Here is a 26,723-nt window from a genome sequence, read left to right as displayed (position 1 = left end):
CTACTGCCTCTGATCTGGTAGACTCACTAAACAGAAATGCTTTGTTTGTAAATTATGTCTGAGTGTTGGAGTGTGCCCCTGGCTATCCGTCAATAAAAAAAAGAAAATAACATTGTGCCGTCTGGTTTGGAAAACCTCCCTGGTCTTTGTGGTTGAATCTGCGTTTGAAATTCACTGCTCGACTGAGGGACCTTACAGAAATTGTGTGTGTGGAACAGAGATGAGGTAGTCATTCAACAATCATGTTAAACACTATTATTGCACACAGTGAGTCCATGCAACTTATAATGTGACTTGTTAATTAAGCAATTTTTTACTCATGAATTTATTTAGGCTTGCCATAACAAATGGGTTGAATATGTATTGACTGTAGACATTTCAGCTTTTCATTTTTTATTAATTAGATTTGATATATTTATATATTTTTTACATAATTCCACTTTGACATTATGGGGTATTGTGTGTAGGCCAGTGACAATTTTTAAATATTTTTTAAATCCATTTTAAATTTGGTCTGTAACACAACAAAATATGGAAAAAGTCAAGAGGTGTAAATATTTTCTGAAGGCACCTAAGGTTTATCCATGAAATAGTTGGGAGCATACATAGAGTGAGCGACTTTCTTTACTTATTTTTAGGCAGTTTACTCTTTGTTAGTCAGCACTTCTACAAAACAATGGTAGACTGAATGTAATGAACATCAGTGCTTGACTTGGACTGAAATAGCTGCCAGTGCTCATTTTGGGTGCCGGTACTAAAAAATGTAGAAGCCAGTATTCAGTTCCTGTGAGCTCCTGAAGTACATACATAAATGCACTATTAGTCCTTATGTCTGTAACATGTAATTTGTTTTCTCAACCCACCGCATATCAACAAAATGCATTACTGCAGTAAAAAATTTAATCATTTTTTTGAGATTGTAAATAATGACAGCTTTAGTGTAAGTCAGACAGTGACTCCGAGGCGTCTTCACATTGTTTTATTGTAGGTCTTATATATTACCTTTAGGGTAGATTAAATTGTTGTTTATAATATTATACATAAGATATACACACAAGGTACAATGACAACAATCAATTCATACCGTTCATAAACAAAGACCAGGTTTCCTTTTCAACAGTAAGTTATTTAACATTATTTAGTGCCAGGGAACACAGTAGAATGCAGCATGACACAGAAGTCATGTACAGACAAACAAATCAGTACATTATGTTGGTTTAAATAAGATGGTAGGTGGTTATTGTAATACTGTCAGTTAAGATATAGTACAGGAATAATGTTTTCATCTGACTGATGCAGTTTGATAATAACTGGTGTTCTGTCTTTAGATCAAGCCCAAAGCTCTGTCCTGTAGTTGGACCTGAGACGCGACACACACACCGGTCATACTGTGTTGCAACAGTAATGCACACACATGGAGTAGCAGTATCATCCCTGCTGCAGCTGCATTTATTCAGTGGTTTTCCTAATACAACAACTTGTTACAATAGAGGCCTCCTCTGAAGTCCTGTAACATGTACAACTACTTACATTAGGTACATGTATGATGCTATGAACTACAGGAGAAGGACCTGCTTTTCATGGTATTGTCAAGGCAGGGCATTCACATTGATGTAAAGATATATATATATATATATATATATATATATATATATATATATATATATATATATATATATATATATATATTTTTTTTTTTTAATGGCCTGACAAGGTAATAATGCCCCCACTCTAAAATTTCCATGAAATCCATTCTTGATCGATAACACAAGTGACACAATATAGTCTCATTGCCACTGTGTCAAGGGTTTGCATAACATATTTGACAGACAGCATCAACCTGAACCTGCATATTTGAATTGCATTTACACAATTAGTAATGTATGGTACATTCAATAACACACAAAGATGTACATTTCCATTGAAGACACTCAGTCCGTTTCTAGTTCTACGGTAGCAGCGTACATTTTAAAATGTGAAACTAGTTCTGTACAGAGTACAAGATGAATCCTCAATGTCGGTATCCACACTGTAAACAAACAGGCTGCTTTACCTTAGAAGAAAAGAAGACTCATCATTATACAAATGACCAACTGGCCATGAACTAAAGCATCATCTCTCCATGATCTAAAGCATCATCTCTCCATGATCTAAAGCATCATCTCTCCATGATCTAAAGCATCATCTCTCCATGAACTAAAGCATCATCTCTCCATGAACTAAAGCATCGTCTCTCCATGAACTAAAGCATCGTCTCTCCATGAACTAAAGCATCGTCTCTCCATGAACTAAAGCATCGTCTCTCCATGAACTAAAGCATCGTCTCTCGATGAACTAAAGCATCGTCTCTCCATGAACTAAAGCATCGTCTCTCCATGAACTAAAGCATCGTCTCTCCATGATCTAAAGCTCCATCTCTGATTATGTCTGGGTTCGACACCCAGTTTAAATTGCTCTGTTATCAATTTAATGTAATGTGAATATAGGAATAGGGTTTGAGGGTTTAAACAAAGGATGGGCTCATTAGTGGAACACGATGATGCTCTGTCATCCACCATAAGGTCTGGAAAAATACTGTATCTGTCTACCATAAGCCTCATCATTGATATCCTGTGTGTGAGGGGACTACCATCACCCCTCCCCACCCCCCTTAGCTGTAGGCAGGGGCCATGTAGGTAAAACTAACAACATGATACTTATCTTACACACACCACACTGGATGATGTTCGTGGTGTTGGGTGTATTATCAGCTCCGATCAATATATTCATGACTTTTCTCATTTGGTGTCTTCAGCCGTATTGGAAATCCATCTTGGAGCGAAGAAGGGAGGCGGGAAGCCCCGCAACCAACCTCGCAGTCTTCCATTTACAGTCTGCAATCTGAGACCATTTTACTAAATTCCACACTGGTGGCTGAAATGGTCAGCCCATGTCAATGCAACACTAGATAGGGGAAGTTCAATGAATCACTGTGTGTGTGTGTGTGTGTGTGAAAGAGTTGTATGCGAGTCATGTAGGTATACTTTCACATACATGATCATACACACAGATGTGTGCGCATCAGAAGTGAATATATATGTAACTTTAAGAATACACACGATATCAAGATGATCTTTAAACAAGTTTTTGTCTTGACATAATTCTTGTTTGTCACCCCATACTTACATGTTAGTTTCATTTACATATCTGTGATTCAATGATATCATGAGAATGACAAAACACATGACAAACAAATGGGTGTGTGTATTAAATAAAAATGCGTATAAACACAGTCTATATGCACATTATATGCCTTGTAACTACACTTGGTTTGGAATGTTATGGTATGACCATTATCTAGACATTAAAAACACAGACATTATACATTTCCTTTTCCCATTGCATCTGTTTCTCTAAATACTGTGTGTTTTAGCAATGGTGTGAAAGAGAGAGTGGAGAGAAGAGAGTGGTTGAGAGAATCAGGTTGGATGAGGATCCTGAAAAAGTTGCTGTATTTGTTTGCCTGGGAGAATGTGTGTGTATGGTTGTGTGTGTGTGTGTGTGTGACATGTGGATGCCTTCAATCAGGGTAGATGAGGAAGCCAGAGAAGGTGCTGTATTTGTTGGTGTTTCCTCCGTGAACTTTGCCCCCGTCGAGCTGCACGCACACCTCGTCCCCCACATCCAGGTGCAGGATGACACTGTTGGAGGCATAGTCATAGTTCAGATCAGCATCCTGGGCAATGGCACTGGCCCTCACCTGAGAGACACACAGAGCGAGAAACAGAGAGAGTGAAAGAAAGACAGGGCGGGGGGGTTGAAGAATGTGAATAACATGCTGACCACATAATCATTTGTTTTTACACATCCATGTTATTCAATCATTTCATCCAAACTGTTTGCGCATATTAATTAATGTCTGCGTAGCAAGGCGCTAAAATATAACTTGCTTCTCCCTCCTCCTTGTTGGTTTTTAGGAGTATACAGTATACCCACGTAGATGATTGAAAGCTGAACCTTTCAGTTACTGGCCCAATGCTCTTAACCACTAGGATATCTGCCGCCCTATAGCCTGAGGTTGAGCCTTCATTATGGTCATCTAAATGTTAATTCCCAAGATGAGGAGGAAGAGGAAGACACATGGCTCATCCCTATGTCTTAATTTACAACTACCTTTCCAAGATGGCATCATCTCCCCCAACACAGATATAGTATAAATCATAAATATTCACTGGTAATAGCCCAGAAGAAGGTCTATCGGTATATACTGTACATATTACCAAATCCTCTTGGTGATATTTTCTTGTATTTTCCTCTTTCCTTTATTTTCACCTCTCTCTTTCTCTCAGCTTCCCTCACCAAATCATCCCTTTCTATTAATCAGTAATCTCTCTATTCCTCTCGCTCTCCTTCTCTATTCTCTCTCTCTGAGCCGTTTAATATTATTTCCTCCTTCACTCAAGGGTCTTGGTATAATGTCATTGGTACAAAGGCCTTCCTGTCCAATGGGCATGTATCGCTCCAAATAGATGAGCTGTGCATTGACCTTTGACCCAGAACCTCCATTGAGAACACAAACTTGCACTCTATCGATTTACTGGGATGTTCAGCAACCTGTTGCAGTGGGACAATTCTAGAGATTGCCTCCAAGATGGTTTAGTTGGGGTCAGGGAAGACATGCTTCACCAGTGTCAATCTCAAAATCTGAAATTGTTGCATTTATATTTTTGTTCAGTATAGTATCTCACCAGTCGTGCATTTATATGCCTCATAAAATTATACTAGTATATTCCATTTATATTCAATATACATGGTATAACACAGGAAAAGATAGTGCTCACGATATAACATTTTTTTGTACACAAATGGCCTGTAATGAGTTGCACTACATCTTAAGCTGTGCCATTTATTAATTGTATGTTTGTAGGCCTAATAACTAAAGCTGCTCATAATGAATAGTACCATCACCAGATAAATAGCCAACTGCTCAAGCATGGGATCTATTTCATCCTGGGAAAAAAAAATACACATATTAATGATTGCAAATCTGACAACCTCACTCCATCCTTGTCTCTCTCCCAGGGTTTAGCCTGGCTGAGGATATGTTCCATCATCTCAACCTGTCAGACGAGACTAAACTAACCATTTCTCCACAAACTTGTTGGCAATAATGAGTTGTTTTCTTTTGCACATATAATACAATTAACTCATTAGTTTACTATAGTCTAATAGCCAGGCTATCTGTTTCTATGTACAGCTTGTTGCTTGGGTCTTTTTTCTTCTTCCCGAAGACTCAAATTAATCAATACATTCCTGTTGTTTTTAATTCAGCTCACATCACTCCATTAATTGTTCTGTCTCTCCCTCTCCATCTAACATCTCCTCCATCATCCTTCCTCCATCCGCACCCTCACTATCTCTTCATTCTGGACCCATCTATCCATCTTTTTTCCTTCTTTCCCCAGAATGAGATGCAGGTCACGCTCACAGTTTCTTCCCCCACCATGGCAGTGTTGGCGGGAGCTGCGGCTAAGCGTGTCCCTGTCCGCTCTAAATCGGATTGATTAACAGCGCGCTGCTGTGGCAGGTCTCCATGGACCCCCTCCACCAGCCCCCAGATGCGTTAGGCCAGGCTACAGGGTTCGGTAATTGGTAGTGGAACAGCCATGCCAGCTCCCTCCCTAATAGCTCCCACTCCTCAATAACTCCATACAATCACAATAAGTGGTACACACAATAGGCTACTGCGGTCAAATGGGCTCAAGAAACAATGGTGGGAGGTCAGAATACAAATTCATTATTTTTGTCTATAAAAGCTGTTGGACTAGTAGTTTTTATTTTCCTTAGTAGTCTACATAGTTTATGTATCTCAGGTGGACTGTAGATATATACTGAACAAAGATATAAACGCAAAAATGTAAAGTGTTGGTTTCATGAGCTAACGTGATTTGATTTGAAAAATAAAAGATCCCAGAATTTTTCCATGCATCCCTGTTAGTGAGCATTTCTCCTTTGCCAAGATAATTGTGGGGTCGCAGGGTAGCCTAGTGGTTAGAGCGGTGGACTAGCAACCGGAAGGTTGCAAGTTCAAATCCCTGAGCTGACAAGGTACAAAGCTGTCGTTCTGCCCCTGAACAGGCAGTTAACCCACTGTTCCTAGGCTGTCATTGAAAATAAGGTTTTGTTCTTAACTGACTTGCCTGGTTAAATAAAGGTAAAATAAAATCAATCCACCTGACAGGTATCAAGAAGCTGTTTAAGCAGCATGATCATTACATTGTGCTTGGGCATTTTCTTGTGTGACAGAACTGCACCTTTTAGAGTGTTCACTGCAGGAATGTCCACCAGAGCTGATGCAAAGCTGTCATCAAGGCAAAGGGTGGCTACTTTAAAAAATATATTTAGATCTAGTTTTTGTAGTAACTAACACTTTTGGTAGGTGATTCCATATGTGTTATTTCATTTGATGTCTTCACTATTATTCTACAATGTAGAAAATAGTAAAACATTTTAGAAAAACCCTTGAATGAGTAGGTGACTGGTAATGTATAACCTTGGAATGTTCCAACATTCACTAAAATATAGTGTACCACATCTGTAACAACCACCACAGAACATTCCCCAAAAGTTCTCATTAGGCTTCCAGGTAAAGTAGTAAAACACATTTCCAAGTAATGTTTTTAGAACATACTGCTACAACAAAATATCTTGCAACATCAGGTGAATGTTTTATACAAACATTGTATAATCATTAGCATAACTGGACAGTTTTTGTGTTATGAGAACATTTGCAGCAACCTAACAAATGCTCTGGGAACTTTCACAGAACCAATTTTCAAACTTTCAGAGAAATTGGCCAGATTTGATTTAACCTATGACACTGCACACTCTTGAATTCAAGGGCAAATGCGATGAGCGTTCTGTCTATTTGAATAGCCCACATGTTAAAGGGTCACAACAAGAAATATGACAGTGCTGGTGTTTACCCCTCCTCCCTGCAATTACCCTTTAAACATGTCATTCAGTTAATTATATTTGCTAAGGCCTGGTTATTTATGACTTTTCTGGCATGGGTCCATAGGGGACATTACTTCACTAAGGCTCAGACAGCAGAAAATATATGCAGTCGCTGACATTTAATGTGTCATGTTTTTGATTAATTTATGGTTGCATTGTACTTCCTATATAATCTAGTGGCTCAACAGCTATTCTTCCCAACAATGAAGCTTCATTATATTACATTTTAAAACTATGTTAGTGAAACCAATATATGAAAATGAGTGTACATGTACATAGTGTTATTTATGATATTACCCTCAACTCTAAAGTAATTGCATTGTCAAACAGCAGAGTAATTTGTGTAAATGAACTAATTACAGATGAAAGATGGTTCTGTTTTTGAGTCCACAAGCTCAATATGAATCATAATTTAAAAGATTTCATTACCAAACACTGTATTTTGTCAAGCCAGGGGGCCAACAGGAACAGGCGGAGCAGTCTGAGAGAACCAGAGCAGTGAGTCTGATTTTGGTCTCTCAGTAACTATCAAAATGAAACCTTGTTTCCTTTAAGAGGGGAGGAGGGGGGGGGGGGGTGCAGTGGGAATGTGAAAGAGAGGAAGGAAAATCAGGATTATTGTCAACTGCAGTGGAGATTGATATCGACAAGGGAGTAAATTCCTGTCTGTTGGCCAAATGCTGTGCCGACTTGAGCTGCTGCTGGGGAGAGCCCGTGGGATAACAGGGAGGATAACACTGCCTCCACTTTTCATATATGAATAAGAGAGAGAGAGAGATGTATGGCGAGGGGGAGCTAAAAACACAGAGTAGAGCTCTGAGAGGTGGTGCAAGGGCGCAAAAGACACGGGAGGTAGAGGTGGAGGCAGAGGCCGTGGAGAACAGGAGGCAGAAACGTAGGAGGCAAGTACAGGGGAAAAAGGTAAAGAGAGGAGAGAGACTTTGAAAAAGAGAGGAAGTGAGAGAGATTTAGAATGAGAGAACATAGGAGAGAGCAGCTGCGTGGCACTTTAACAGTCTAAGCACAAGACGGGGGTGAGGGGAGACAAACTGGAGGGGGCCTGGAGGGATGGGGAGGGAGGGAGCCTGTTGGATAACAAACTGATCAAGAGAACCTATTTCTGGAAGGCAGGAATGAGACTTGGGAGGTGGGGGTCTGTGTAGTCTCTGTTATTTTGGTGTTTTGCAGTGGTGCCTTGCTCCTCTGGTAATAAAAGTGACAGGATTCATTCACCGTGATGTACAGACCTCTCAGAGCGGAGCGAGACGATTGAGAGGGGTCTCTTAAACTCACCTGTGGGACCACTATATATATGGGTAGAGAGGCAGGGGTCGAGGAGGGGGTATGGAGGACTGATGGAAATATCCAGTTTATACAATGCTGTGGTTCTCTCTCTCTCTCTCCGTGCTGTGTTAAGGTGTGCTCTTATACCATTAAGGTGGTGGTTGTGGAAGCCTTTTAGCAGCCGTGTGGGTCTGACCCCTAATTGGCATGCTAAATGCTAATATATTGCCATGACACTCTGGACCGATGGTGTCAAGACGTTGATTAGAAAGTCTCTAATTGGCTCTGGGCTGGAATGTTCCAATGGTGGAGACAGTTTAATTGGATATAAAGGGGTTTCAGCTACAGATGACTCTACCTGCAAAGTATCAACTGTGAAGCAGCCAAAGGTTGTGCAATGACATTAAGTAATGTGCCACTTAGTCAGTAACTGGTCATTTGTTGGCTCCTATTAACAATTTGGAAAATATTAATATTGGAATTATTGGGATATTTACCAATACAAGCACGCAGGAAGGCAGACACACAAGCATGCATGCCCGCAGACACGTACACATATTTTCTTGGGCCTTGGGCCTTCTCCTCCATATCATCAGATTACAATGCCACCTATGTGTGTGGTCAGGTCATGCAAACATCACGTGACTGATTTACTTCACATGGTCAGCCAATTCTAAGACATCTCACACTGATGATATTTTCACAAAGTGATCAAGCTGTCATGGTGGGGAGAAATTATTAATTGGCTACCTTTAGTTCCCTCATTATATAATACCATGAGTCATGGGTAATGCCATACTATTAGTCTTTACTGTCTATTCTTGCAAGTGTTATTTCTAATGTCATATACATTTCCATGATCTCTAAGGGCTAAATGTTCTTTATCCCCCCTTACACAAAAAATGGCATTTATCAAACTAATTCTGACATTTGAACACTACTCAATGAGAAAACCCAACCTTTGGGATGAACTTTTGAAGAACTGTGCGAGGCAAAATGAGAAGGAAAACATGGATGAAACAAAAGAAGGAAAAATAAAGCGAAGAGAGGCCCAAGTCTGCAATGTATTAATGTCTCAGTGATAATTAAAGAAATGAATGGAAATACAGTATAATGGCTGTGTGTGTGAGAGAGAGAGATGGCAAAACTGCATTTGTGGTGTACTGACTTAATAATATTAATAAGCTGGGTGCTTATATTTGTCCTATTTCACACATGTACAAGTGTGTATTAATACGCATGTGTGAATTGGAAATGAGACATTATCAACGGCGACCCTGGAGCAATTAGAATTAAGTGCCTTGCTCAAGGGCACATCGACAGATTTTTCACCTCATCAGCTTGGGCATTCGATTACTAGCTCAACGCTCTAAGTTAGGGATGGGCAACTGGCGGTCCCCTTTTGTAGGCCCACGGGGTCTCAACTTATTGTTAAGAGTTACAATTGTAGAGGTGCAATTTCGAAATTTGGTTGTGCATCAGCAGTTTTTCTCTTGTTATGTCAGTCACGGACAGTCAATCAATTAGCCCATGTCAGCTAACGTGTTTTAGATTGGTAAGTTAGCTGGCTAGACTATCTAAACTTGTAGAAATCATTGTCAAATTACTGACCATGGGGCCCCCATTGACTTGTAGTGACTCACTCCCCATTGATTTTGTTAGTCACTCTCACTCAGATATCATATTAAAAACGGCAAACATCACAATCCACCCTATGGCAGTAAAACTGCAAATTTTTCTCACTGCCACATGGCAAAACGAGTATAATTGCAATTGCCTGATATTAGTAATACAATTGCAAAATCTTCTCACTACCCCATGGCAAAGTGTGTACATTTGCAGGAAATAAACTCTAACCTACTTTGTCTCTGATGTCAAGAGGGGGGGCTGCTAAAATGTTTTGCTCAGAGGGTAGGGGGTGATCCCACAACAAAATTTCACTTGGGACCCCCAAAAGGCTAGGGCCAGCTCTGAATGCATGTGTGGATATGGATGTGAATACGCCGACCCGCGAGCCACTGTGACCCATCGTGATGAGTTCAGATTTTTTTGTGGCCCCCACCCCCATCAAAGTTGCCCATCCATGCTCTAACCACTAAGCTCCCTGCCACCCTGACTTATGAAACATTGTTTGGAAAATGTGCCCTACTATATAATGTAGTGATGTAATGTAAAGTTGTGTTTATGGTTATACAATAAATGTACAGGAAGAGTAATGAATATGCAATTAAATATAAGCTTTGCTGTTACAGTTTCAAAGTCACCTGTATGTCTTACAAAAGCTGGATGACAAGTAATGTCACGGTCGTTTGTAGAATTAACGGACCAAGGCGCAGCGTACGTTGAGTTCCACATCATTTATTAAAGAAGTGAAACTTAACAAAACAATAAACAAACAAACCGTGACTACTGAGGTGCTATGTGCACTAACTCCAAACATAAACAATATCCCATAACCCACAGTTGGAAAAAATGCAATTAGAGACAACAATTACCAGCTGCCTCTAATTGGGAATCATACAACTCACCAACATAGAAAATAAACCTAGAACCCCACATAGAAAATATAAACTAGAACAACCCCTAGTCACACCCTGACCTACTCTACCATAGGAAATAAATGCTCTCTATGGTCAGGACGTGACAAGCAAGGGAAAGGCAAAACAAATGTAGTCATTAATTCCTGTGTAGCAGACAATATCTGGAAGGCTGTTCTAAACCTCCACTGAAACCCACAGTGATTAGTAGCTACTAATCCTGACAGCGGACACGTCAGGCCCACTAAATAAGATATAGTGATTCACACAATGTGTCACACAGTTGCCCAGAAATTAGCTACTAGCTACTAGCATCCTTAATTAATGAGCTAATTGAGTTGATGTTGGACCGGATCCCTTCTGAAGTGAACATGACTGTGTTTTCGTATCAAAAACACTGATACGAAAACACAGTCATGTTCACTTTAGAAGGGATATGGTCCAACATTAGAGCAGAGGACATATTATGTCCCATATTGACACTGCACTATCCAACTGAATGGAAAATACACTAACTCTCCAGTTGTATATCCTCTGTGAGAAGTGCAAAGAGTTGAGCCATGTGAAGCAGGAATCAGGGCAGCAGTTCCAATGTTGTGTTGGGCTTAATTAGTGCTCGGTCTGTCCTCCAGGTCTCTTTTCCAATAGGTCAAATCAAACTAAATGCCACAGTCCTGTAATGGGGACATGGTGTCACAAGTGGCACAAAGCTTCTAAGCAGACATGTTGGGTCTAAATGGGTTAGCAGCAGCTCTGCACTGGACTCATCATAAACTATTAGTCAGAGAAGAAATATGCGGCCAACATGAGGGATAGGCCTAGACACTCCCAAAATGACCAATCCATGCGCCGGCTATAAATATTCATGATAATCCCACTCCCAGCTCATCATCGCAAAAGGGCAAAATCTATATTGGTTGTAAATTATAAATTCATAGGAAAGGTCACTTGCTTTAACAAAAATCGTTTGGTGGCTTAAGAAACATGGAGAGTAGAGATCTGACGGCTCAGTAGGGTATGCAGGCTTGTCAGTTGTGAGGATCAGATGTAATTTCCCTCCTAATCATAGATGTCAAGGAACACGTGAAGGATTCATCATCCATTTAGCAATATCAGATATTCAGAGATCTACGACTGTCAATAAGGTCTTTGATTCATTTAACTTCTTCCACCTTTCTGTCCTTACACTGGCCTTGTTCTCTTTCACTCCATCTCCCCTTTTTCGTTCATTCTATCCATCTTCATCTTCTTTATGTTGATCTGATCCTACCCTCTCATGTTGGCCTTGCTGTAGCTGTGTCTCTTATCCCCCTATGTCCGCTTTCCTCTGTTTATCCATCCATCTTTCTCTCCTCTCTTGATCTCTCTGTCGCCCCACTTGTCTGCAGCCTGCCTCCCTTTACAGTCATCTCTCCCCTGGCTGTGTCTTAATCCCACCTCCCTTTGATGTGCTGCGGATAAACTGCATCTCTGTGTCAATATGACATAATTTAAACACACAACCTAGATCTGCCCTTTGAGTTATAGTCAATGAAAATCACACTTACAGTACATAATAATTCTCCCCCCGATGAAAATCGGGGAGGGAACTGTATATCTGTCTCTGTCCGTTGGTACATTCGTACGTTAGTCACATGCGATATCTCAGACCGCACTGGCCCGATTTTAATGAAACTTGGGTGAATGTGGCATCTTGCCATAGAGATACGGCATTTATAACATTACACTGATTGGCCAGATGGTGGCTCTATATTGATTGAAAATGCTAACTTTGAAAGGCCAAGCCCCTCACCCCGATTGACCTAAAGTCATGAAATTCGGTACATAGGTCCCTCTCCTCACAAGGAACAAATATGACTCAGGAACTCATTAGCTCCACCGTGATGGATTTTTCACCATTTAGGATTTTGTGAAAAACACTTAAAACGCTACTCTTCTGGCACGGTATGACCGATCTGCACAAAACTTAACATGTGGCATCTATGGACAAAGTTCTCTCAAGTCAATATTTTCCATACTAATACCCAAAACAACACAACCGTTATTGACCAATAAGCAATTACGTGGGTGTGGTCTGGCACATAAATGCATATAAATCAGTCAAGGATATTCATATTGTACATGCATATAAATCAGTCAAGGATATTCATATTGTAACATGCATATAAATCAGTCAACGATATTCGTATTGTACATGCATATAAATCAGTCAAGGATATTCGTATTGTAACACACATATGTTGCAAACACTGTCAAGACTCAACATATGCAAGAACATTCATATCGACCACACCGTGGCGCTATAACGGGCACGTGTTTATATCTCTTGATCTGTTTGCCTCTTAATGCTTTCACATAGGATTTACTGTATTTTGGCCTTAAAAATGTATTGGGCCATGTTTATATGACCCCCTTACAAACAGGCCCATTGTTACCACATTCTTGCCTGCATACACATTTATACCTCACGTGAATATGTCGGCAACAAGTGGTAGCAGTAGTAATATACACCATCAAAAATACATTCATTATTAATTTGTTTAGGCAGGTCCTAAGAAATATTATAAGACTAATAAAATGTATTTTCAAAACAATAGAATGGTATATTTTGGGTTTAATTATGTTATGTCCAAATGAATGAAATCAATAGTTCATTATTTTGTTCATTAATACCCCAATCACAGTTAACACACATATTTTGTAGTAAAAATATAATGGAATACAACAGAATAAAACACAAATAATATTTTTTCCTACACAACTTGTGTCACTGGAATGTGTGGAACCGCTGTCTTATAAAAAAGTGATATTTTGAAAAAGAGCCACAATTAATCTCTTTCCTACCCTCACTCCACTTCGTTAGGGTGCAGGCATACATTGACAATATCTTCATCATGATACCCATAGAAAATAATAGCAATCCTATTTTCATAAGCATGTGAGACTCGTGTTCATATTTCATAACCTCTGGTGGACTTTTGGAGTTGCCTATATGTGATCGAGCAAAATAATAGGCCTCCACTTGGTTTCTGGTACATTATTGCATGCTAAATGTGTCTGATCAGTGTTAGATGAGCAAACAAATAGATGAGCTACCACTTCCACTTATTTGCCCAGCCAGAAACTACTTAACCAAATAGCCTACAGACGGAGATTCAGTGAAACAAAATCACATTAATTGAGACAAGTCAGTGAAGTCACAGGCTTTTGGTCAGGAGTAGGCCTAGGATACTAAGCAACTGGGAGTGAAGAGCAAAATAATCCACTTGTTAAACTACATAACATGTTGGCAAAATGTTCTAATAAATGAGCCAACTAGACAAGATGACCATGAGCAGCACTCACCTCAGCTAACATTTCCCCAGCCTAATTGTAGCCTAACCAATATCCAAACAGAGAATCAGTAAAACCTCAAATCTGAAATTGATTGATTTATCAAGATGAGTCCCCAACGCTTGTTTCAAAGCAGCGCAATAGTGCTGTCTCAAAAAAATGATGCTGAAATGATTTTCTAATTGACCACAGGCGGGTAGCCTATTGCTTCAAATGTATTACAATGATTGGATAACTTTGGGAGTTTCAGTAAGCAACAATTCGATACACGTCTTCAATTGCATTAGCCTATTTTCTTCCAATATTTTTGTCATTCAGTGATATTTATTCACACAGTAATTCTTCTGTGGTTAAGAAAATAGTGGGCTATGTTAAGAGATGGGAGAAGTGACATGCCTCGCAAAGTTAGTGAGCCGGCAGGAGGATGGTTAACTGGCACTGCCTCGCAACCATCAAGAGTTTAAGAGCTTAGTGTGTGCCAATGCTGCCACAGCATTACGGGCACGTTTCATACTAAGCCGTAGGCAGAAATGTACCAAAATGATTACTAGGTCATTAGGCGGAAATAAATGTTTTGGCTTTGATACCGTCAATACCTTTCAGATACAAGGGCTGAAAAAAAGTTGGTGGTATGGTAAAGTTGGCAGAAAAAGTCAAAGTATCAGAGTGATGAAATTTGGCACACAGGCTCAGGGATATGAGTCTAGCTAACCCACACGATATCTCAGACACCACTGGCCCGATTCTTCCGAAAACATCTTGCCAAAGAGATCCGTTATTTTGCTAAATTAGACTGATTGGCCAGATGATGGCGCTATAACAAGAGGTGGAAAATACTAACTTTGAAATGCCACGCCCCTCACCCCGATTTACCTAAAGTCATGAAGGTACATTGCATTCGGAAAGTATTCAGACCCCTTGACTTATTCCACATTTTGTTACATCACAGCCTTGTTCTAAAATCATTTTTCCCCTCATCAATCTACACCCAATACCCCATAATGGCAAAGCAAAAACAGGTTGTTTGAATTTTTTGGACATTTACATAAGTATTCAGACCCTTTACTCAGTATTTTGTTGAAGCCCTTTTGGCAGCGAATACAGCCTCGAGTCTTCTTGGGTATGACGCTACTGTATTTGGAGAGTTTCTCCCATTCTTCTCTGCAGATCCTCTCAAGCTCTGTCAGGTTGGATGGGGAGCGACTAGGCACTCAAGGACATTCAGAGACTTACTTAAGAAGCCACTTCTGCATTGTCTTGGCTGTGTCCAGTTGGGAGGTGAGGTCTGAGGACCTGAGCGCTCTAGAGCAGGTTTTCATCAAGAATCTCTCTGTACTTTGTTCTGTTCATCTTTCCTTTGATCCTGACTAGTCTCCCAGTCCCTGCTGCTGAAAAACATCCCCACATGATGCTGCCACCACCATGCTTCACCATAGGTATGGTGCCAGATTTCCTCTAGATGTGACGCTTGGCATTCAGGCCAAAGAGTTCATTCTTGGTTTCATCAGACCAGAGAATCTTGTTTCTCATGGTCTGAGTCTTTTAGGTGCCTTTTACTGATTGGTGGAGTGCTGCAGAGATGGTTGCCAATCTGAAAGGTTCTCCCATCTCCAAAGAGGAACTCTGGAGCTCTGTCAGAGTGACCATCGGGTTCTTGCTCACTTCCCTGACCAAGGCCCTTCTCCCCCAATTGCGCAGTTTGGCTGGGCGGCCAGCTCTAAGAAGAGCCTTGGTGGTTCCAAACTTCTTCCATTTAAGAATCAAATAAAATCTAATTGTGTTTGTCACATGCATCGAATACAACAGGGGTAGTAGACCTTACAGTGAAATGCTTGCTTACAAGCCCTTAACCAACAATGCAGATTTAAGAAAAATACCTACAAAAAAATCTAGAAATTTAAGTAACAAATAATTAAAGAGCAGCTATGCATAGACAATAACAGAGAGTAGCAGCAGCGTAAAGGGGGGTGCATTGCAAATAGTCTGGATAGCCATTTGACTAGATGTTCAGGAGTCTTATGGCTTGTGCCTGGCTGTGTAGTCATGAGTGAATAAGGAGTACAGGAGGGGACTGAGTAAGCACCCCTGTGGGGCCCCCGTGTTGAGGATCAGCGTGGCAGACGTGTTGTTACCTACCCTTACCACCTGGGGAGGCCCGTCAGTTTAGTCCCAGGGTCCTTAGCTTAGTGATGAGCTTTGAGGGCCCTATGGTATTAAATACTGAGCTGTAGTCAATGTATAGCATTCTCACATAGGTGTTCTTTTGTCCAGGTGGGAAAGGGCAGTGTGGAATGCAATAGAGATTGCATCATCTGTGGATCGGTTGGTGTGGTATGCAAATTGGAGTGGGTCTAGAGTTTCTGGAATAATGGTGTTGATGTGAGCCATGACCAGCCTTTCAAAGCACTTCATGGCTACAGACATTAGGGCTACGGGTCAGTAGTCTTTGCTTCTTTGGGCACAGGGACTATGGTGATCTGCTTGAAACATGTTGGTATTACAGACTCAGACAGGGAGAGGTTGAAAATGTCAGTGAAGACACTTGACAGTTGGTCAGCGTATGCTCGGAGAACTCTTCCTGGTAATCCATCTGGCCCTGCGGCCTTGTGAATGTTGACCTGTTTACAGGTCTTGCTCACATCGGCTGCGGAGAGCGTGATGACTGATTTACACAGTCATCCGGAACAGCTGTTGCTCTCATGCATGTTTCAGTGTTCCTTGCCTCGAAGCAAGCATAGAAGTTATTTAGCTTGTCTGGTAGGCTTGTGTCACTGGGCAGGCTGTGCTTCCCTTTGTACTCTTTAATAGTTTGCAAGCCCTGCCACATCCGACGAGCGTCGGAGCCGGTGTAGTACGATTCAATCTTAGTCCTGTATTGATCCTATGCCTGTTTGATTGTTCGTCGGAGGGCATAGCGTGGTTTCTTATAACATTCCGGGTTAGAGTTCCGCTCCTTGAAAGCGGCAGCCCTACCCTTTAGCTCAGTGTGGATGTTGCCTGTAATCCATGGCTTCTGGTTGGGGTATGTACGTACAGTCACTGTGGTGACGACATCATCGATGCACTTATTGATGAAGTCAGTGACTGATGAGGTGCACTCCTCAATGCCATCAGAAGAATCTTGGAACATTTTCCAGTCTGTGCTAGCAAAACAGTCCTGTAGCTTAGCATCTGCTTAATCTGACCACTTTTTTATTGACCGAGTCACTAGAGCTTCCTGCTTTCATTTTTGTTTGTAAGCAAGAATCAGGAGGATAGAATTCTCCAGATTTCTGCCTCAACAAAATCCTGCTTTGGTGATCTACGGGCAATTCCTTCGACCTCATGGCTTGGTTTTTGTTCCGACATCCACAGTGGAATCTTATATAGACAGGTGTATACCTTTCCAAATCATGCCCAATCAATTGAATTTACCACAGGTGGACTCCAACCAAGTTGTATAAACATCTCATGGATGATCAATGGAAACAGGATGCACCTGAGCTCAATTTCGAGTCTCATAGCAAAGGATCTGAATAGTTATGTAAATAAGGTATTTCTGTTTGCAAAAAAGGTCTATAAACCTGTTTTCGCTTTGTCATTATGGGGTATTGTGTGTAGATGGATGAGGAAACATTTTTGAAAGCAATTTTAGAATAAGGCTGTAACGTAACAAAATGTATAAAAAGTCAAGGGGTATCAATACTTTTCAAATGCACTGTACATAGGGTCCCTCTCCTCATAAGGAACAAATATGCCTCAGGGACCTATTAGGTCCACCATAATGGATTTTCGTGGGGGACGACATGTTTGCTGTTGCCTTGTTTAAAACTAGAGTTATTGACTGGATACTCAGATGGACAGGTACAACAACTCAAATGGGACATGGGAGGGGGAGCTACAACAGACAAATCACATTTTTCGATTTCTGACACAATCCAAACAGTATGCCTACACACGGCAAATACCAAACATTGACATTGATATTGGTACTCCTTGCTGTAACTTTGACGTTGATCTGTTGGTCTCTAGTGTTGGCTATGCAATGTTCTCCCAGGGTTGTGTTTTTGTAATTGATCCCATCAGTTAGCTCCCCTATAAGAGCTCTTGTCTATTCATTGCAAAGTGGGACCGCGAAGTGGAGTGGGCCTGTGAAAGGGGGATGGGCACTGAATTGGGTTAAATAATTTAGTTGATGGAAAAGATAATTAATGGGCAAGCCAATAGACAAGCCAGAAGCGATGGGGGGGGGGGGGGGAGGATCTAATCTAAAGGCCATGAATTATTTAACGCCGGTACAGGACAGGAATGACAATTTCAGTGACAGCACGCAACAAACAAGGTCTACCAATTATCCCTGGCATTTTCCTGTCCGTCTTCTTTACTGTGCACTTTATTCACACCCTGTCAAATCAATGAGCAGGGAGGCAGAGCGGAATCTACCTCTTAATAGACCTGGTCAAATAAAAAGCCTGTGTTATGGGTGTATTGGGAAAGCTGGGTGAAGCGCCAGGGTGATACAGGATCCAAGGATTTAAAAAATGAATGGTAATTTAGGGTGCGTTCGTAAATTCAATCTGGAGTGCCAGAGTGTTGTCAGATTGTCCGTTCGTAAATTCTGAACGTTTCGTTCTCGGAGCGTTCAGAGCGCACACTGGACACCCTGGCCGTGGAGTAGTGTAGGGTTGATCCGAGTGTTCTGGCTTCACAACGACAGTCAAGCACCCAAGCTAACTGGCTAACATTGGCTAACTAGCTAGCTACTTCCAGACACAAATGAGAGAACCCCTCACTCTGACCATTTTACCCGACCTAGCAGAGCTGGTTAGGCTGTTTTCATGTTATCCAGAGCGTTGGTGACTAAATGTGCTGCTGGTAACAATTTAAATTACGCTTTTTTTGCCGACGTTTAGTGACACCGGTCCTATTAAATTGGTGTTGAGTGTTCGGAAATTTGTCAGACGAGCGTGTTCTGAAATAAGAGTAGATAGCCAGAGTGATTTAACGAACGCGCCCTTATAATAGACGTTATCATTTAAAAATGTACCAGAACTAGACACATCCATTCCACCACCAATTGGGTAAGTAGCATTTATATAATGGAGATGGTAACATGTACTCTGCCTATATGGTAACATGTACTCTGCCTATTTTTTACAGGGAGATGGTTAGATGATTGAGATACAGTATTACAGTAAGGCCAACACTTGAAATTTGACCAGAGTACGATGCGAAACCCCTTAACATCCTTCCTTTATGGCTGTAGTGGATAAGTGCTTGACTGGACTTGAGTTCTTTGGTTGGGGGTATACATTCAACCCAGTAAAAATTAACTGATGAAGACAGGTTAGTTACACTTACACTTAGTTGTAATTGTTTGTACTAATTTATAAAGGGTAAGAAATATTAAACTCAGCTTTTCCCCTGAAGACAGTTTTATAGAGATTTTATGATGGATTGGTTCAAGTTGTTGATGCCTACCAATCTGTCCTGAATAAGCAGTAGCTATCAGGGTCAGGGTCGACTTAGCAACACACCGCTGCCTGACTACACAGCTTTTAAATTATGTGTAAAGAAATCAACCACCAGTGTTTCATCAAACACAATGCAAAGTGAGTCGTATTCTATTCCTCTATGGTAATCCCTCTGTGTAGCTCTTCTGTTCCACACCACACACGTCAAAATGAAACCTCAATAGAGTCAGGGTTTAATTCCTCAAGCTTGTCATCTCCAGATGGCTATTATTTGTATTTATTTTTTTGCTTGTTTATTTATTGATGTTAAAGCCGGAGAATCTCAGAGGACAATAGCCAGCTGTTGCGTTTTGGCGTCACTCCACATAAATGTGGAGGATCGTTATCCTCTTGATCGCATAGCTGTCACTGCCTTTCTCTCCTGCTGCCCAAATCAGGAGGTGGAACCTAGCAAAGTGTTACACTTTTTGTCTTCCATTCCATTCCAGCTTGGTGTGTGCAGTTTGCCGTTCAGGCACTTTAGGCCTTCATTTTCTCTGTGTCCTCCAGGAGCAATTCACTATATCTTTAGGGAACTTTTTTAAAAGCCTTTTGATGATATCCAGAGAAAATGGATTGTTGAATTATTAAGTGAGGGCTTACTTGTTCTTATACAAATGTTGGACGAGTTATTTTATTCTCATTCTACTCTGTCTGCAAAATAATCTATTTTACCTCAACTTTCCTTGTTTAAATGTTTGTTTAATCTAGATTGCTTTGCTAATTCATCCTTCATCCTTCAAACATGTGCCATTGTTATTTATGGCCATCCCATAATCTTACCAATAATAGAATACCAAATGGAAGTATGTTATGCCTACACGTTCAACCCATGTCATTCGGCCTAGCTAAAAGCTAAATGGTTAGTGTTGAAGGTTTAGAACGTGAAGGCATAACATACTTCCTAGTTGATTGGAATATGTAAGCGTTCTAATTTCTCTGTTCTTTCATGTTTAAACAATAACACTCTGAGTATACTTGTGTAAAATGTAGGTCCTCTGGTTAAGCTTCCTACCAGACAAAAATTGTCTCAAGGTACTTGGATATTCAATTAGGCAAACTGGCTTCTAAATCTCTTAACAAACCTTGCAAATTAACTTTGACTCAAAAGATAATGGGCAAATTTATACCAAATTTCTCAGCCTTTTCCTTCAATAATATAATATGACGCTTATATCCGAAGCGACTTAGTCATGCCAGCCTAAATTTCACGTATGGATGGCCCCAACGGGAATCGAACCCATGACCTAAGCGCCATGCTTTACTGACTGAGCATGAAGACACATATGCATACAACTCCAAAATACCTATTATAATCAGAGCTTGGAACCGGTTCAGGGAACAGAACCGAAAACCGAAAAAATAATTAAATTGTTCAAGGAACGGAAACAGAACCGGCAATGAAAGTGAACTTTAGGTGCCTGACAACTCACCCTGAATTCCACTCTATCGATCGCTACATACATTCAGTATGAATCTGCCATCCTAGAAGTCGTTTGTGTGACTTCAAAATGAGGGGCGATGTACAAAGCAAATTAATCAGCGATTGGATCGTCTCTAAGAAATCTAACCAATCAGAGTATCAAAGTTGATAACGTCATCCTGAAGGCCGGGTCTGGCCCAACCCATTGGTTTCTGGGACCAATCAGAATGGTCAGAATGTGTTAGCATTCTAGATATCGTAGGTGAGGGAGGCAAATACAGACTCATCGTGGAGAATAAACGTCAGTTTGGCCAGAGTGATGTGTCTGGGTAGTCTGGAAAGACCTGTAGTCTTCCAGAACAGAACCGTTACTTTCAAATCTTGAGAACTGGTTAATAATGTTATTATTCCTGTTAAATTCCTAATGTCGGGTATATATGTATGTGAAGTTATCATACTAATTATAACCTAAACACATTCCAGTTCAGGTCATGTCATGATGTTCAGCGCTTCAAGCCAAGCCCCCTCCATGTTTACTCCTAACTCTCGCCCCCTCCCCACTGGTGAAATTTCATTTGCATCTAGTGCCTGCACTTATCTGACCAATCAAACATGCAAACAACTAACTTACACATTCCATAGCAAGCTTCTCTGTTTCTGCTAACTGGTGAAGTAAATTAAGGAGATATTTTTGTAAAAAATATGTTGATTTGATAGGTTTCCATAAGTATGAACAAGTACGAAAAGGAACTATATGAACGGTTACTTTTTTGGTTTCGAACCAGTTCAGAACTTTCTTTTCTGGTCGGAACACCGGAACGGAATGAAAGAAATAGGGGTTCTGTTCGGAACAAAAACATTGTAAAATAATTTTGGTTCCAAACCACGATTATAACCCTTTCTCTTTTTCAGAGAGGCCTCTGACAAGAAGAAACACATATTATAGGATAATGGAAGTAGAAGTGATACAAGAAGGCATAGGTGTATCAGGGGTTCTTAGACTAAATCAGCTGAACTGTTGACTTTTAGTGTAGGATTAATTGTGTGCTAACCTGTCTAGCTCATCACACACACAACAACACACACTCCTCTCTGTCTCACCTGTCCATTCTTTTTTAAGTCGGCCCACATGCTGGTCCCATCTCCGCCCCTCATCAGGACATGGTAGGTGAAGAAGTAGATGCCAGGTAGGGGGCAGGTGAACTTGCCAGTACTGGGTTCATAGTAGTTCCCCACATTGGTCACTACGTCGTCAAACCTCAACACCTCACTCCCTTCATGCTGTTTGCGGAGGCCAGCGTAGAAGGCGATCTTGGGGCTGTAGAAGGAGGGGATGTAGCCCCCTGGGCCAGGGCCGGGGGGACCAGGGGGGCCTGGCTTGCCTGGTTCTCCTGTGGGACCTCTGGGGCCTGGGGGGCCAGGGCTCCCACGAAACCCAGACTTGCCCCTTCTCCCTGTGAAGTCTGGGGGTTGGGGGGAGACAGCGGTCAGCTCGTGGCTGCCCTGTGGGGGGGTGAAAGAGTCGCACACCATCTTGCAGCTGCCGAGCATCTCATAATGGGTGCTCCCGCCTCCAGACGCCCCCCCTTTGGTGGTGTGAACCAATAAGGGGATGGCAACCAGCAGCACCAGCACCATAGCCACGCCCACTCCTGCCCCGATGACACGTTTCCTGCGGCTGAGCCGGGAGGCGGCCAGAGTGAGGAAGTCCTCCTCCCCCTTGGCCGGAATGGTGGTGCCGGCCAGAATGAACTCTGGGAAAACCAGGACTAGGGGGAGAGATGGTGAGAGAGGGGCTAAAGGGGGAAAGGCGATGGGACAGAGAGGTTCTACACTGGGAGTAGGGGGTGAAGTAGTTAATTTTACCTAAGGGAAATAAGATGTAAATGAGGGAGAGCGAAAAGGTAGGAGGGTTGTGAGGAAAGACTATAAATATAGGAGATTTCAACGTAAAGACAGGAATGAGATGATATAGGACACTTAAGGAACAGCAAAGCTCAATGTCACAAAGTCATGAGTCGTTGAAGTCAAATGTCAGGAAGAGAATACAAAACATGTTTTCATTCCGTTCATTTTTTTAAATGTTTTTCTAGGTTTATCCTCAAATTTGTCAAAACCTTTTTCTCCACATTTATTTTTTAACGTAAAATGTTTAATCTGCAAAACAATATTTATTCACTTTCTTCATCCTTCTTTTCAGTAAAGAGCTCACTGATATCAAATGTAGTATGTTATTTTCTTTCAGAGGGCTAGAGGTGAAACCAGCCAGTTGAGTGTGGACACCTTCTCAGTGTTACAGACACGGGTTGAAACTGACTAAGTTCCACATCCAGTTCTTTGGAAGGTTAAATGCAAGGTTTTTCCCTGGGATGGAGTGTAGATTGTTCTAGAGGGTTCTCTAAAAATATAAATATTTTTCAGCCAGAATGGCAGCAGAATCTCCTGGTGGAATGTCCTTATATTTCTCAGTTGGAGAGCTGTCAGGTGGGGTCTGCTCCAGTATTCCCAAAGGAGTCCATCTCACCCACGGCATTCAGTGAAGGGCACTCACTTGTCTGGTCCAAGGATGAGTGGAGAGGAATGAAAGAGCGCTTAAATCTCTTGTATTTGTTCCTATTCCTCCTTCCTTGTGTTTCTCTTTCTCTATGTACTTTTCATCGCTTAATCCTGGGTCTGTTTTCCTCTTGGGTAGACTAACAAATTCCCCTCTCAGATATGGTTGTTGGAAGGTGATTTTTTTTTCAAAAGTCAGTATTTATTGAAACAGTACTGAGAAAATGTTCTGTTCCTCATAAAAACTTGCTTCTCTGGTTTTTTTTGTGGTGAGTTGAGTCGTAGCAGAGAATATCTAAGGTTCCACTGCTCGCCTGTAAATCAGACATCTTGTGCCAGGAGCATTCTATTGGGAGAAGGAAATATATTTTGAGGTTGATGTACATTTAGGCCTACTAAATTAATAGAGTATTTGATTCCCTATATTAATTGCCTTGATTACTATAGCTCAACCATATGCATAAGATACAATGAAGTGTTGATAATATCTAACCATTAACACAATTCTAATCACTTACACAATTACTGCAAAGCAGAGTTTAAATATTGATATCCAATACAAATTGTTTAAATGCATAATTTTATGTGAAAATGAAAGAGGTTTATGACTACTGTAGAGTAACTTGATTCAAAACTAGTAGACTTAAATGGTTACATTTGTGCAATACATGAATACATGTGAGACTACTTCATCTTTGGAATAATAACAAAACTAATTGTAATAATACAATTATGAATAACAGCCACGCCGAAAAATAATTTGAAACAAAAAAATTTGCTTTGCATAGTAGTCTAGATTAGTTCATTTTTAGGATATTCAATGAATTATCAGTAACTTTATAACTTTATTCAAGCATTTTTAATTACACACATTCCGATATTTAATGTGACCATACATATTTATTTTTTCACTAGGCCAAAATAAGAAACATCTCCGAGAGATCGAGGCTATTTCAAACAAATCTTTAAAAATATATGTGTTTTATATCGCTCACCTTTTGCTCCTCGCTGCACAATAGAAGTGTCGATGATCTGAGATACGCTGTGGGAAGGTGAACCCTTCAGTTTCGCGCAGGTAGACTTTCAACGTGGTCGAGAAAACAGTGAAGACAGCGCATCCTCACCGTCGTCTCCGTGAGTTGTCAAGCTCTGGAATAGTCAGATGAACTCGAAAACTAACAGCAAATTCACTTTTGTTTTTCTCTCAATACAACGAATCGTCGTTATGCCGACTGATTATTTTTCCAGTCAGTGAGTAACAGGTCACTCGTTGGTCATCAACACCCAAGGCAGACAGAGGGAACAAAATAGTGACTTAGGCCACCACTTATCTAATTAACTTTTCACTTCCTTTCTATGCTCCAAGATATTCTAAAGAGAATTATTGTAGATTTTCATATTTTAATCCACTGATAAGCGTCTTTACCAAAATGCAACAGTTTTCTCACTTGTTAGATTTCCTCCTCTCTCCTCTTGACAGTCGCGCGCTCTGCTCCCCCGCCCTCTCGCACAAAGTTCCTGTGCTCCCTCTTTCCGCTCTTACACATCGTCCCATTCTGTATGACCTTATAGTTGCCTTTCTGTGTCATTATAGTCTTATAAGCGCGTTGATAACTTATCTTAGCTCTAGAATAAACAAAAATGTTAGCACACACAGCAGTTTGTGTATATATTATTTCCGGCTTGTCACACATGGGGCAAAAGCCACGAGGCACGAGCAGCAATCAGCTACAGGTGAGGAGCCAAATGGCCTGAATAGAACTCTCACATACTAGTGACATGACTGTTTAGGCAACCATTATGTCCCTCCCCTATCACCTCTTGTCATCACTGCAATAGAGACATTTAGTTTTTGTCTTACTTCACATGGAGAAAAAAAAGTGTGAATACAAATGATTATTACAAATGATTATATTATGATTATGATAACTTTACAGGATTGTAATGACTAACCTTTATCAAGGTCTTATTTCACCCAACCTCTTATGGTGTTTTTTATACAAGGTGTTTTTTTCTGTCTAGTGCATTTTCAAAACCATTGCTTGTTAAAGATATGAGCAGATAAATAGCAGAATCTTTGTTAGCTCTAACTCTAGGCGGCATTCTGCCTTCTCCCTACAATTTTTAGCCATTAGCTTCACCCACGACTGTCTCATGTGAACTACAATCCCTACGCTGTGTTTTAACGTTTACAAATGTCAATAATAATCACTTTCAATAAGGCTTTCGAAACATTTGGCCCTTATCTTTCATCAGCGAGAAAGAATCCTTCAAATAAAAAAGATAACACTTACTGTAGCAGTTTTGCACAGATCCATACAGCTATGAGTGCCTCCCCATCCGACGATACTACACTTCCGCTACACTTCCCGAGTTATGCTTACACACAGGTGTTCTGAGCATGCTAGATGGCTAATTAGCACAGATGGTCGCCGCTTATCTGCCGTCTGTTTTCCGTAAACAAGCACTGTAACATGGAGATATGGCCATGTGGGAACACTAACCGTAACCCTATCAAGGTGTGTATCAAGTTAACCTTTTGTTTTTAGAACATTATTTCTTGCTGATATGAAAGATAAGGTTATTATGCTTCCAAAACCATACCGCAAGCGATGCATGTTAATGTTCAGACCAAGCATCTGAGATCTTAACAAAAGGTACCCCTATAGAAGACGCCTTCATCCAATTACTCTTATGTGTAATGTAATGGAACTGAGAGTCATGATCAAGGGCTATATTTTTGTATAACATTTTAAGTTTTATTGGTGGTGGGAGGGTAGGTGAAAAGAGAGTGATGTGGATAGGAGATGTACTGATGTGAGACTGAGACACGGTGTGAAGAATGACAAACTGTGTGTGTATGTGTGTGTGAGGGAGAGGGTGAAAGGAGGAGAGTGGTGTTCTCAGGGCTGTTGTCAGTGCCTCTGTGTTTCTCCAGCTTTCAGATCTCATTAGTGGTGAAAGACACATTGCTACTGACAACCTCCCGTTTTTCTTTTGCTCTCTCTCACTCTTTCATTCATTCCTTCTCTCTTTGTTTCTCAACATATTCTATACCTTTAGCGCCTTCAGATGTCTCTGTAAATGTCAACAGGCCAGTGACGT

At 40.9% G+C, this 26,723-nt stretch overlaps 1 protein-coding gene across 1 annotated transcript; it reads right to left on the bottom strand.

Moving 5' to 3' along the window:
* Nucleotides 1–2,977: 2,977 nt before the first annotated feature.
* Nucleotides 2,978–25,173, bottom strand: LOC110528104 (complement C1q-like protein 4). Its single transcript, XM_021609921.3, has 3 exons — nucleotides 24,614–25,173; nucleotides 22,167–23,964; nucleotides 2,978–3,739 (listed from the first exon to the last, which is right to left on the bottom strand). The coding sequence occupies exons 2-3, from the start codon at nucleotides 22,701–22,703 to the stop codon at nucleotides 3,560–3,562; spliced, it is 717 nt and encodes a 238-aa protein (XP_021465596.1). The 5' UTR covers nucleotides 22,704–23,964; nucleotides 24,614–25,173; the 3' UTR covers nucleotides 2,978–3,559.
* Nucleotides 25,174–26,723: the final 1,550 nt, after the last annotated feature.

This window comes from Oncorhynchus mykiss, chromosome 7 (genome assembly GCF_057628025.1).
Source record: "Oncorhynchus mykiss isolate SJ-2025 chromosome 7, ASM5762802v1, whole genome shotgun sequence".
NCBI classification, from domain to species: domain Eukaryota; kingdom Metazoa; phylum Chordata; class Actinopteri; order Salmoniformes; family Salmonidae; genus Oncorhynchus; species Oncorhynchus mykiss.
Note: the sequence above shows the minus strand (reverse complement) of the source record. Positions and strands in the feature narration are given on the sequence as shown.